The 11,467-nt window shown below is 51.6% G+C and overlaps 2 protein-coding genes and 1 long non-coding RNA gene across 5 annotated transcripts; 1 reads left to right on the forward strand and 2 right to left on the reverse strand.

Moving 5' to 3' along the window:
* Nucleotides 1-223: 223 nt before the first annotated feature.
* Nucleotides 224-3,830, reverse strand: LOC308532050 (nucleoside diphosphate kinase B). 3 transcript variants are annotated; one of them, XM_081109260.1, is made up of 5 exons: nucleotides 3,658-3,830; nucleotides 2,676-2,805; nucleotides 1,695-1,796; nucleotides 960-1,072; nucleotides 224-475 (listed from the first exon to the last, which is right to left on the reverse strand). In XM_081109260.1, exons 2-5 carry the CDS (start codon nucleotides 2,799-2,801, stop codon nucleotides 358-360), a joined length of 459 nt encoding a protein of 152 aa, XP_080965386.1. In that variant the 5' UTR covers nucleotides 2,802-2,805; nucleotides 3,658-3,830; the 3' UTR covers nucleotides 224-357. The 3 variants fall into 3 exon arrangements, with proteins under 3 accessions (XP_080965386.1, XP_080965385.1, XP_080965387.1); XM_081109259.1 differs by having other exon boundaries at nucleotides 3,127-3,690; XM_081109261.1 differs by lacking the exon at nucleotides 3,658-3,830 and adding an exon at nucleotides 3,279-3,392.
* LOC308532053 lies at nucleotides 3,788-4,915 on the forward strand. Its single transcript, XR_013996955.1, has 3 exons — nucleotides 3,788-3,838; nucleotides 3,956-4,019; nucleotides 4,782-4,915. It is a non-coding gene; the product is annotated as an uncharacterized lncRNA (long non-coding RNA).
* A 991-nt stretch (nucleotides 4,916-5,906) lies between these two features.
* LOC308532052 (nucleoside diphosphate kinase A) lies at nucleotides 5,907-10,751 on the reverse strand. The gene is made up of 5 exons (XM_081109262.1): nucleotides 10,645-10,751; nucleotides 9,130-9,259; nucleotides 7,351-7,452; nucleotides 6,660-6,772; nucleotides 5,907-6,215 (listed from the first exon to the last, which is right to left on the reverse strand). Exons 2-5 carry the CDS (start codon nucleotides 9,253-9,255, stop codon nucleotides 6,098-6,100), a joined length of 459 nt encoding a protein of 152 aa, XP_080965388.1. The 5' UTR covers nucleotides 9,256-9,259; nucleotides 10,645-10,751; the 3' UTR covers nucleotides 5,907-6,097.
* Nucleotides 10,752-11,467: the final 716 nt, after the last annotated feature.

The following is an 11,467-nucleotide window of genomic DNA, read 5'->3' on the forward strand; positions in this document are numbered from 1 at the left end:
AAAAGAGGTTGGGACATGTAGTATGCTATTTCCTTACTGGGTTCTCAGATGCACTACTAGTGCCGCATGTGGCCCGTGTTAGCCTCGCTACTTGCCCGCTAGTCTGGAGGTGCACGGAGGTGCTGAGGATTCATTAGTTCCGGATAATGCTAACCTAATGTGTTCTAGCCAGGAAACCAAGTCACTTCTTCCAACTTAGGCCGAGGAAGCACAGCAGGCCACACCCATTCCCAAAGGCTTTATTGGTAAATATGCTTTAGAAAAGATGGATCCTTTTGCTTCCAGGTCAATGGAATGAAGAGCTGTGTCCTGGGACACATCAAGTGGAGCCAAGGGGACTGATGCTTTGTCCACCTCTTATTCATAGATCCAGTCAAAAGCACAAGACTTGTAGTCGACCAGTTCTTCAGGCTTAAACCACAGGCTGATTTCTCTCTCAGCACTTTTTACTGAATCACTGCCATGAATGATGTTCCTAAGAAAGAACAAAGATTAGTTACAGTTACCCCATTTCAAAGTGCAAAGGGCTGTGTGATGGATACAGCACAGGACAACCACTGCGGACCTTTTCAGCCAAATTGCCACTTGAATCGGGAAACTCTTCCAAAGTATTTCCTCTTTAAAAGCAACTATAAAAGCACTTAACCCAGCCCTAGCTGGTTTGGCTTATAGTGGATAGAGCATCAAACTATGGACTAAAGGGTCCCAGGTTCTATTCCAGCCAAGGGCACATGCCCTGGTTGTGGGCTCAATCCTCCAACCCCCAGGAGGGGGCGTGCAGGAGGCAACCAATCAATGATTCTCCTCGTTGATTTTTCTCTCCCTTCCTCTCTGAAATCAATAAAAATACATTTAAAAACACTTGCATCCGATGATAATTACCATCTAATTTAGAACCTCAAATTCTTCTAAAATTGGTCTATGCCAAATAATATTTATAAGTGACCCTCAGAACTTACCTGCCAACTTGAATGCAAAAGTCTCCACGAATGGTGCCTGGCTTAGAATCTGCTGGATTGGTCTCCCCAAGCATCATTCTCCCTGTCTTCACCACATTCAGCCCCTCCCAGACCTTGACAGTAGGGAAAAGGAACATCAGGTCTGCCATTCAGGACCATTAAGAACAAACACCCCTGCCTGCACACAGCCATCAGACCCATCAGTGAATGAGCATCAGCTAACCTCAGTAGACAGTAGGGGGCCTGCCTAAAGCGTTCTGTCCAGGATACAGAGAAAAGGTCTACGCAAGTGGGCAACTTTCTAGCCTAGCTGAGGTAGAAACAATACTGAGGAATCCGTATGCAGCCACAAAGACGAAGAAGGTAACAGTGGGAAGAGCATCCCAGAAAACTGTTAGAGCAACAGATGGCAAAGATTGGCACGAAAGGGGGCAGTGTATTCCCAGGAAGAACAAAGAACAAAAGGTCATCCTCACGGAACAGGAAGGAGATCTACTTTCTCAATCATTTCAGTGGCTCCTATTGTACCCTCTACTTCCACTGCCAGCTGGATGTTAATGCCACAGGAAGGACTAGCCTGCTTTCTTTCTAGCTGGGAGTACACAGAACGCTCCCTGCGCTGATTCCCCTCCTTTTTCCTCCCGAGCTCCTCGCTGCTCCGTGAACTGACCTCCAGCAGCTCCAGCTGTAAAGCAAGGACACTGGAAGAGGTCTAGAAAAGCGACAGTCACTTACCATGGCCACCACGGGCCCCGAGTTCATGTACTTCACCAGCCCCGGGTAGAAGGGGCGTTCTTTCAGGTCAATGTAGTGCTGCTTCAGGAGGTCCTCCGAGGCCTGCCACCCGAGAGAGGGTACCAGTTAGTGACTACACTGGGGAGGCTCGAATAGGGCTCCATCCCCGTCTCAGGACCTAGCAACATAGTAGCCAATTTAGTATATCAGCCCACATTCACAAGGTGTGTATATTTAAAAAAAACAAAAGCCATCCAAGCCATGAAACCATTTTACCAAAAGACTGTTCTGCTTATGATGGCACCCTCACAACGTCAACGGCGTATGGATGGTATAATCTTCAAAGTAGATGGTTTGAGGGCCAAGGTGTCGGGGGAGAGCGGACGCAACCGAAATATGCCGACTGGTGGCCCTTCACAGTGCCCGTCTGAACATTTCAGATGTGAACGGGGGACAAGCTCCTGTTCACTGAGGAGCTCGGTGAACATCTCAGGACTCAGACACTTATCCCTGAGGGTCCCGATCTGCGAGCCCAAACTCAACGTGGGAAACCATGACTGCCCTCCGCCAAGGGAGCCTGGGCAAAGGGCAGAGGAAGGAACACCCGCCCGAAACCTCACTCCGATCAGGTGCAGGCTAAGCACAAAAGGACGCCACGCCTCCCTCTGGGCACAGGCAGGGCCACGTGGGCAGGGGCAGGGGCGCCGGCGGCTTCGCTCTCTGCTGCCCCCCAGCGACGACGGGCAGGCGACGGCCACGCAGCGGCGGGTGGGAAGCCGGTTCCGGGCAGGAGTCACGTTACCTCCCGTAACCTTCCCAATGGCGTCCGTGCCCCGGCCTCGGGAAGGTTCGGGGGCCGGGGGTTCCCGCGGGGCGGAGGGAGCAGAGGGGCCTCACGGCGGGAGAGCCGCGGAGTCGGGGCGCACAACCCCCGGCGCCGAGCTCCGGAGCGCGAGGGGGCGGGGGTGGGGGGGCGCGTACCCGCAGGAACTTCATGGCCACGAGGCGGAACCCCTTCTGCTCGAAGCGCTTGATGATGTCGCCCACCAGGCCGCGCTGCACGCCGTCGGGCTTGATGGCGATGAAGGTGCGCTCCGTGTTGGCCATGGTCCTGCGGCGAGCGGTCGGTCAGGGTGCGGGGGCCACGCCGACACGGACCGCGCCCCGGGCCCGGGAGCCCACGTGGGCGCCACCGCCCGGCAGCCCCGCCTGCCCCCGCCCCCCCGGCGGCGCCGCCGCGACACGTGGCTGCCCGCACGCCCCGCCCCGCGGGTTCGGCCGCTGCCCCTCCGGTCCCCGCGGAGGGCGCGCCGGGCTCCCGGGGGCGCAGGGCCTGGAGGGCCGGCTCGGACCCACGCCCCGGGATCGCGCTACGCGGCGCAGCGGGGGGAACCCGGGGAGGGGGGCAGGAAAAGCGCCCTCGTCGCCTTACCGAGAAGCGGGTGGGCGGGCGGCGGTGCGCAGTGGGCCGGAGCGGGGACCAGTGGAGACCGCGGAGCCGGAGCCGCCCGCGGAGGAGGGGCCTGCGGCGGCCACACCCCGGAGGGCCCGCCACCCAACCCGCCGGCCGGACGCAGCCCAGACCTCTGTCCACGCCCCGGGTTTGCCCGTGAAGCTCGGGGGCAGGAAGCGGTCGCTCACGCTGGCACGTCCAAGTCCAGCTTCCTCGCTTGCTCGCTCGCTCTCTCTCTCTCTCTCCCTCCCTCGCATGCACCCACCAGTCCGCTCCTTCCTACCCGTGAAACCCCGTTTTCCCCTCCCCTCTCCTCCGCTGGAGCCCTGGCTCGAGCCCCGCGCCCTGCTCATTCCCAGCGACTGCCTCCACCCGACCATCCCCGCACGAGCCTCCCTCCCCAGCGCCCGTCCGAGCCCGTCCCGCTTGGAGGATGGGTGCCAACCGCTGAGCAGCCAGACAGCCCATGCTCTCCACAGTGTGCCCGGCCCCTCTGCCTGTCACCCCTACCTTCCCGGCCCCGGCAGCTGCCCTGTTCCCCCCGGAGATGAAGATGTGCCCCTGCCTCGGTGAGCGTGCGGTCAGCTGCCCACTTCAGCGCGGACACGCCCTCGGCAGGACTCCAGACTCCTGGGAATCAGGCCTGTCCTCCTGCACACAGTCCGCTCCTCCTCTCCGCGCCCTTTGGGGGGTGTGTGTGTGTGTGTGTGTGTGTGTGTGTGTGTGTACACCCCCCTCACCAGTTCCTGACACCCGCCCAGCAGTGACCACACCTGAAATGGTCAGAGCCGTGTCCTTCTGTCCGCAGGCCGGTGAGTGACGCTGACCAGGGAATGGCGTTATCACCCGTGGCCTGGGCGCTGTTCTGTTAGGTGAGCTGTTTGCCCTGGTCCAGGCACTAACACCTCCTTTGGGACAGTAACAACCTCTTCCCACCACTGCTTTCCTTCCTGGAACCGAGGCCCTGGACAACCCCAGGGCCATAGCCTTAGCACCATCACCGGCCCCACTCACCCACTTGAACTTTTTTTTCAGCTTTATTGAGGCATATTTGATAAGTAAAAATTGTATATTTAAGACATACAATTTGATGTTCTGATATACACACAGGGGTGGGAAAATGTAGATTTACAGTTGTTCATATGGAAAAAGACATGCAGGTTATAATCATTCCAATAATTATTACAAAAATTAACTTTTGTGTACTCACAACTGCAAACCTGCTTTTGCCCATCCCTGTGTATCTTGTGAAATGATCACCGCCAACATAACCATCATTTCAGTTACCATGTTTTTTTCTTTTTTTTGGTGTGTAGTGAGAACATGTAAGATCTACTCTCTTAGCAAATTACAGCATACAGTATTAGTAACTACTAGAGGCCTGGTGCATGAATTCGAGCAAGGGGTGGGGTCCTCCCACCAGCCCCCATGGGGCTGATCTGGGGAGGGGCTGTTTGGGGGAGGGGCCGTGAGCGGTTGGCCGGCCAGCCCCGCCCCCCTGGCCAAACTCCCTGTGGAGGGGCCAATTTCCATAGTAGCCTTTTATTATATAGGATAATTTATTATATAGGATAATCTCACTGTACATGAGATCTCCAGCGTGGACTTTTTTTTTATATTTTGATTTTTTACAGAGAGGAGGGGAGGATAGTTAGAAACATCGATGAGAGAGAAACATAGATCAGCTGCCTCCTGCACGCCCCCTACTGGGGATGAGCCTGCAAGCAAGGTACATGCCCTTGACCGGAATCGAACCTGGGACCCTGCAGTCCACAGGCCGAAGTGCTATCCACTGAGCCAAACCACTTAGGGCAAGCGTGAACTTTTAAATAAAAGATAAGTTTCCATCTTGTCTCTGTTAAAGAGTCAAATCTGTGTCTTAACAAATCAAAGCTGTTTACCAGACTTCTGCTTCTTTTGAGGCCATCCCAGGGACCCAGGCCCACCATCTGCCTGGCTTTTCTGTTTTGGTGTAGTTTCAACTTCTGCCACTCCCCATCCACTCAATCTCTGAGCCTCTCAAAGGCAGAAAGGATGCCTTTTATTTCCAGTGAGTCCGCTGCCCCCAGGAGTATCTTGGCAACTGTGGGGTTCAAAATGAGTTACCCCAGGATGTGCCTCTGAGGCACATGGATAGTTTTGAGCCAAAGGCAACTTTACCTGCGGGCTCCAGAGAAACTTCTGCCTCTCCCTTAACTGCCTAGCACTAAGTTAAAGGCCTTGTCCATAAGACATCAGCGATAACATCATTGGACCTACCTGTTCGGCAGGACAAACTACTGATTCCAAAACATGTTCTCCCTGCAGTAACCTGAAGCCCCAAGGTACTTACCTTAGCCCTAGCTCAGAATGTGATATATTCCTATTTTCCCTCCTGTATTTGAACCTCATACATGTGGGCTCTCTGACTCTGTCATACGGATGTAATTACATTTGGTTATTTCCTCTTCTTAAACTGTCTCATGTCTATTTGATTAGAGCAGCCAAAAGAGCCTTGAGGGTAGAGGAAAGTGCCTTCCTCCCCCACACAACCTAGCAGATTCTCCGCACCTGCCCGGGGACTGGCTCAGTGACAAGAGTGGATGGGATGCAGGGGGAAAGGGACAGGCAAAGATCATGTGTGTGTATGTGTGACCTCTCAGGCCAATATAAATAATTAGTATTTATACTCTATTAGCTCAGGTTAGCCAGAGGATGTGAAAAGAAAAAAAAAAAGATTACAAAGCAATACAGCAACACAAAGTAACCAACGCGATGAATCCTAGTTGGGGTGAGACATTTTAATCTGACGGTAGCATGTAACACTGTACAGGGAACACTCGCAGCTCCAAGGGTGTCCCTCCAGATTAGAAGGAGGTTCTCAGAGATAAGCAGATCAGCTACAGTCTGGTCCCCTGCCGTGGGAGGGAGAGGAAACGGAGTGGGGAAAGCACAGTCGGTGGCTCCCCCGTCACTCGTAGATCCAGTTCTGAGCACAGCTCTTGTAATCTACCAGTTCCTCGGGCCGAAACCACAAGCCAATCTCCTTCTCCGCACTCTCCACGGAGTCACTGCCATGGATAATGTTCCTGGAGGGGGAGAGATGGCCACATGACCAAGACCACAAGGTTAAGCTGCCCAGAAGCCCCTCACTCCCAGTGCCAGAAAGCCCACCGCAGCAGAAAAAGCCAACGCTCATGTCACTAGTTCACGTTAAAAGAAAAAACCCATGACTACCATTAATGTAGGGTGAAGAATGCCCCCCTAGCAACATGGATGCTAGCAGCGAGAGCCTTCAGGAAGGACTTCAGCCAGCAAAGTGTTGTACCAGGTTTTACCCTCCCATCAGAGGCACAACCACAGTGATGTTGACATATAGAGAGAGAGCCTATAAAGCCAAACACCAACTTGAGAGAAACACTGAACTGATTTCAAATGTTCTGCATGAGGTATCATGTACATCGCTGGCTACAAGAACCCAAATTACATGGCAACTCAAATTCTGGAAATGGGTAAAAAGCGCCAACTCCCACCTGCCGACTTGGATACAAAAGTCCCCTCGGATGGTCCCAGGTTTGGAGTCTGCTGGGTTGGTCTCCCCGAGCATCACTCGGCCCGTCTTCACAACATTCAGCCCCTCCCAGACCTTCAAAGACAAAAGAAGATATGATCAAGCAAGAAAACCCATCTCAGCAGGAAATCAGCAAACTGTTACTTCAAAAGAAAGGTAAAAAGCCCCCGTGATCTGACATTCATTCATTGAGCAAATTATATATATGGGGGGGGGGGGGGGGGGGAGAGAGACAGAGAGAGAGAGGTTTCTTCATTACCTGCCCATCCCCTTTCAAGTTGTGTAGGCAAGGAAAGCTATGAAAACACTCCTGCTTTGTCTCATTCATGACTGCATCCCCAGTGTCTGGGAAAGAGCCTGGCGGAATGACTACCAATACACATTTGGAGAATTTCTGTGCTAAGTCCTGCCCTCCAGAAGCCTATAACCAGGCAGTCCCCTCTCAATCTCTCCCACAATGAGTCTTCAGTTCAGCAAGCAAATGTATCTTGTCTTTAGTGGATCAGAGAGCTGACGCATATCTTAACTGTCAGTCCTCCCAACCCGTTTCCTCTGCATCAATGAGGACCTGGCATCAGAAGCAAGAATCACCGCACTCACTCTTCACTCTCAACTGAGTCATTCGTATCTACACCCCACACGTGCACACTCACCATGGCAACCACTGGCCCTGAGTGCATGTATTTCACCAGGCCCGTAAAGAATGGGCGGTCCTTCAGGTCGATGTAGTGTTCCTTGAGAAGGTCTTCCGAAGCCTATTCCGCAACACAGAGAATGAGAATTGGCCCCAAAACTACGAACCAGTGGCTACTTCCCACTCACCCATCCTGCAGTTTAAAACGAGCTCTCAGCTCATTAATTCTGTTATAACCCAACTCATTCTCAACAGTACCAGAGGGGAGCAGTGACCAGGACTAAAAGTGCTTCAGCGTTGTTCAATTCTCCCCCTACTGTCCTTGTCAGATTAGAATAAAACTACAGCCCTAACCTGTTTGGCTCAGTGGATAGAGCGTCAGCCTGTGGACTGAAGGGTCCCAGGTTCGATTCTGGTCAAGGGCATGTACCTTGGTTGCGGGCACATCCCCAGTAGGGAGTGTGCAGGAGACAACTGATCGATGTTTCTCTCTCATCGATGTTTCTAACTGTCTATCCCTCTCCCTTCCTCTCTGTAAAAATATCAATAAAATATATTAAAAAACAAACAAACTACAGAATATTAGATTCATATCCAGCCATCTCATTTTAGACAAAATCTAACAATGCGAATTTTCCCTCACCTCCCTTCTCCACATCAGATTCAGATAACCCAGTAGATTCATGGCAGCTACGCCTCCTCCTACTCTCACCAAGCCCATACCCTTATTAGGAAGCTGGACAGGAGAAAATATATGCATTTAGGAGTCAGAAGCCCGAGTTAAATTCCAGCTGCATCACTGACTGTGCTTTCAGCCGCATGACTTAACCTTCAAGTCTCAGGTTCCTCATCACTAACAACCACAGGAATAGGAGTAAGTGCCTCTCAGGGTTGTCACGAGGGCTGGGTGAGAAAACCCATGTGCCCAGCACATGGTAAATGTCTGATCAACAATACTTGGATTTCACTTGCCCTTCAAACCTAACATAATATGCAAACTCTCTGGAAAGCATTGCTTGTCCAGTGCTTGGCTCTCATCATTGCATCTTGCTCTCCCCTCAGCATTAACATCGTCTATTCCCTCTAATATTAAAGCAGTTTCTCTAAACATCACATAGGAACTAAACTGCAAATCAAACTAAAATTGAGATGCACTACAGAGTCCAAAGTGGACTCTTTAATAGAAAAAAAGATTGTCCCCTAACACTTTTTTTGAGAGTGTGAAGTCTTTCACAGGTTTGTTTGAGGAAGGGTTCTTGGAAAATCAATCCTGTGCATTTTTTGAAATATTGCTTTGCAGGTGTTTTGAAATATTGCCGTTTCAGGTGGGATCCCCAATGGCAAAACCTACTCCTGCCCCCCGCAACATGTCCCAATGGTGGATGATGCCTAATATTTGGGAGACGCTAAGTGTGTGGTAAATGATGGAAAGATTTCCTTGGTGAAAACTACCTCCATCAAAAGAGAGTGAAAAAATCTCTAAACTTATCTGCTCAGGAAACTCAAGAGCAGAGCTCAAACATGCCCAGAGCTTTGAGCCAGAAATCACAGTCCTGCAGTAAAGATGGAACTCTGCATCGCTAAGGAAAGTGGGGGCTATTCTCTAAAGTCCCAAATAACTCGGTTTGTTTCAAGACCCAAGGTGCTAGGTCACCGAAGAGTTCCCAGGTTCCAGAACATTTGTGTTGACCTTACATGGAGGAGCCTACGAAGAGGGGGAGGGGAGAAAGGGAGACTAACCCACCATGCTCCCCTCTCCCACAAAAGCACAGAAATGCGAAGAAGGAAGTCCACTCACCTGCATGAATTTCATAGCAACAAGGCGGAATCCCTTCTGCTCAAAACGCTTGATGATCTCTCCCACAAGCTGGCGCTGGACGCCATCAGGTTTGATGGCAATGAAGGTACGCTCGCTGTTGGCCATGGTCCTGGGGACAGACAAGTGGAACAGCGCTGGACAGGGAAACAGCAGTGGCTATCCTGCCTACAGCATTCTCCTTCTCAAGCAGATCACCCCATAAATCTGGCTTACATCTGGCATGACTCCAAGGCTCTCTAGTAAAAACCCAGTTCCTCCTCGGTCCTCTCATGTATGAGCTAATATTCCAGAGTGCAAAAGCAGGAGCTATCATTGCTACCCCATTTTATTTAATACACTTATATTAAGCATCTACCGTGCCCCATACTGTGGCAGAACTAAGGTAGGAGATGTAAAAAAAAAAAAAAAGACACTATCTTTCTCAGTTATCCCGATGAGGCAAAATGACACTGATCATGTGAAAGCGACATCTGGTACAGGGCATATGAAATACGGTTTGACCTACTTAACACATCATGGCATTAGAACTGGAAGGAGTTTTAAAGATTATTTTCATCTCAATCCCCTTCACTTTACAGACGAGGGAACAGATCTAGAGCACCAGAACGAGGGCTAAATCCAGATTTTCCCATCCCTGTGCAATTTATGCTACATCATAAGATGTGATGAATGCTCTGACTAACCAACAAACTGGACTGTGGGAGAACCTGAACCATTAGTAATATTATCTGATATGGGTCATCTGCTGGAAGGAAGCCTAGAAAGCACCTATTCCAGATCTTTCCTTTTACAGAGAAGATTCGAGACCGACTCTGCCTCCGCAAGATGAGGAAAGAGGCCCCTCACCTTGGCAGACAATCCCTAATGCGGATAACAGCCACCTCCTGGCTCTATCTTCCTGCACCTGAGTTAACCTCCTAATACAGCACCTTAACAATACACTTGAATCTTATGTTTGTGTGTCTGTCTTCCCCGGTGGTCTGTGGTCTGTTCCTGGCACCTAGCCAGGGCCTAGCACTAAATAAATGAAAAAAAAAAAAGTTTTAAATGATAATCACCTTGCCCCTCCAAGAAAAAGAGACAAAGTACAATGACTGGAGAAAGCTCGAGACAAGCATGGATTCACCGGGAGAAAATGTGGCTGAAGAGCCAGAAATAGTCCCTATAGAAGTCCCTCCACGCCCACCCGGACACACCCCTGCCATTCATTCTGCAATCGCGTACTAGAGCGCCAGTTCCGAGACCAGGGACAAACAAGGCACAGCTCCTGTAGTCGCGGCCTGATGGGAAAGGCAGCCACGAGCCACCGACAAAGGCGAGTCCACGTGGCGTGGGCCGTGCGCTGACAGGTTTGCACCTGCCCACCGGCGCTGCCCCACCCTTCTTCCCAGTCCGATCCCCTCGCCACCTCTCAGATCTCATAGGACCCCTGCACCTCCCCGCTCCCCCGCCCCATTGCTCTCCCTTCCTCTCAGGACCCTGAACCCTTCTCACCCTTCCAGCTGTTGGAGCTCCTACTCCACCGCGGGTCCTCCGCACCGGAAACGCGCCCCGGCCCCACGTGGTTGCCGGCACGCGCACGCGCGGAACCCTTCTGCTCAAATCTGCTACCGGGGAGCCCATTTTACGGAACACCACTTGCCCACGGCTCTTCCGGTGAGTCGGTTGTCATTCTAGGGAGAACTTTCCGATCTTTAACTTCCGGCACTGCTTTTTCATGCTCTTCCTGCAGACCGCCGCCATCTTTTCTTTCTTTCTTTTTTTTTTAAGATTCTGTGACTCGCTTCCAGCTTTCTGGAGCGAATTGGCTTCCCGCGAGGTGGCGCTCATACTTTGCGTGAAGTCGACGCGCGCCTGACTCGGAGGTAGACACGCTTTCTTGCTTTAGGTTACTCAACTTTTCCGGTCTGTCAAACAATAACTTCTTTATTGAGTACCTACTGTGTGCCAGGCACTGTTCTAGAGCCTGCGGGGGATAGCAGTAACTCTCCTGGCACTGCTGGTGGCGTTGGGAATGGAGGCAAACAATAAAGAAATGGATATGGCATTATGTACATTCTATTTTAAAAAACGAACAACGGAGCGGACGGTGGGCGGCTGAAGGATTTAACTGCATATTTTAAAAGGTTGGTTGAGGAAATCTCTCTCTGAGGAGAAGAGATGTGCGTAGATGAGGGGGCAAGTTGGGTGGTCATCTGAGAGATGCGTTTTGTTTGTTTTGAATGCATTTTAGGGAGGAAGGGAGAGGGAGGCAGAAACATTAACGATGCGAGTGAATCGCTGACCGGCTGCCGCCTGCACGCCCCGCTCTGGGGAC

The sequence above is a fragment of the Myotis nattereri genome (genome assembly GCF_964212035.1).
Source record: "Myotis nattereri genome assembly, chromosome: 16".
Lineage (NCBI taxonomy): Eukaryota > Metazoa > Chordata > Mammalia > Chiroptera > Vespertilionidae > Myotis > Myotis nattereri.

What these genes read in the sequence shown, in the direction of transcription:
- LOC308532052 (XM_081109262.1), bottom strand. Translation starts at nt 9,255, where the DNA reads ATGGCCAACAGCGAGCGTACCTTCATTGCCATCAAACCTGATGGCGTC. An exon ending in TTGCTATGAAATTCATGCAG is followed by an intron (nt 7,453 to 9,129) that starts GTGAGTGGACTT and finishes GTTGCGGAATAG; the next exon opens with GCTTCGGAAGACCTTCTCAA. An exon ending in TTTTGTATCCAAGTCGGCAG is followed by an intron (nt 6,216 to 6,659) that starts GTGGGAGTTGGC and finishes CTCCCCCTCCAG; the next exon opens with GAACATTATCCATGGCAGTG.
- LOC308532050 (XM_081109259.1), bottom strand. Translation starts at nt 3,527, where the DNA reads ATGGTCGGGTGGAGGCAGTCGCTGGGAATGAGCAGGGCGCGGGGCTCG. An exon ending in GCCCGCCCACCCGCTTCTCG is followed by an intron (nt 2,806 to 3,126) that starts GTAAGGCGACGA and finishes CGCTCGCCGCAG; the next exon opens with GACCATGGCCAACACGGAGC. An exon ending in CGGGGCCCGTGGTGGCCATG is followed by an intron (nt 1,073 to 1,694) that starts GTAAGTGACTGT and finishes CCTACTGTCAAG; the next exon opens with GTCTGGGAGGGGCTGAATGT.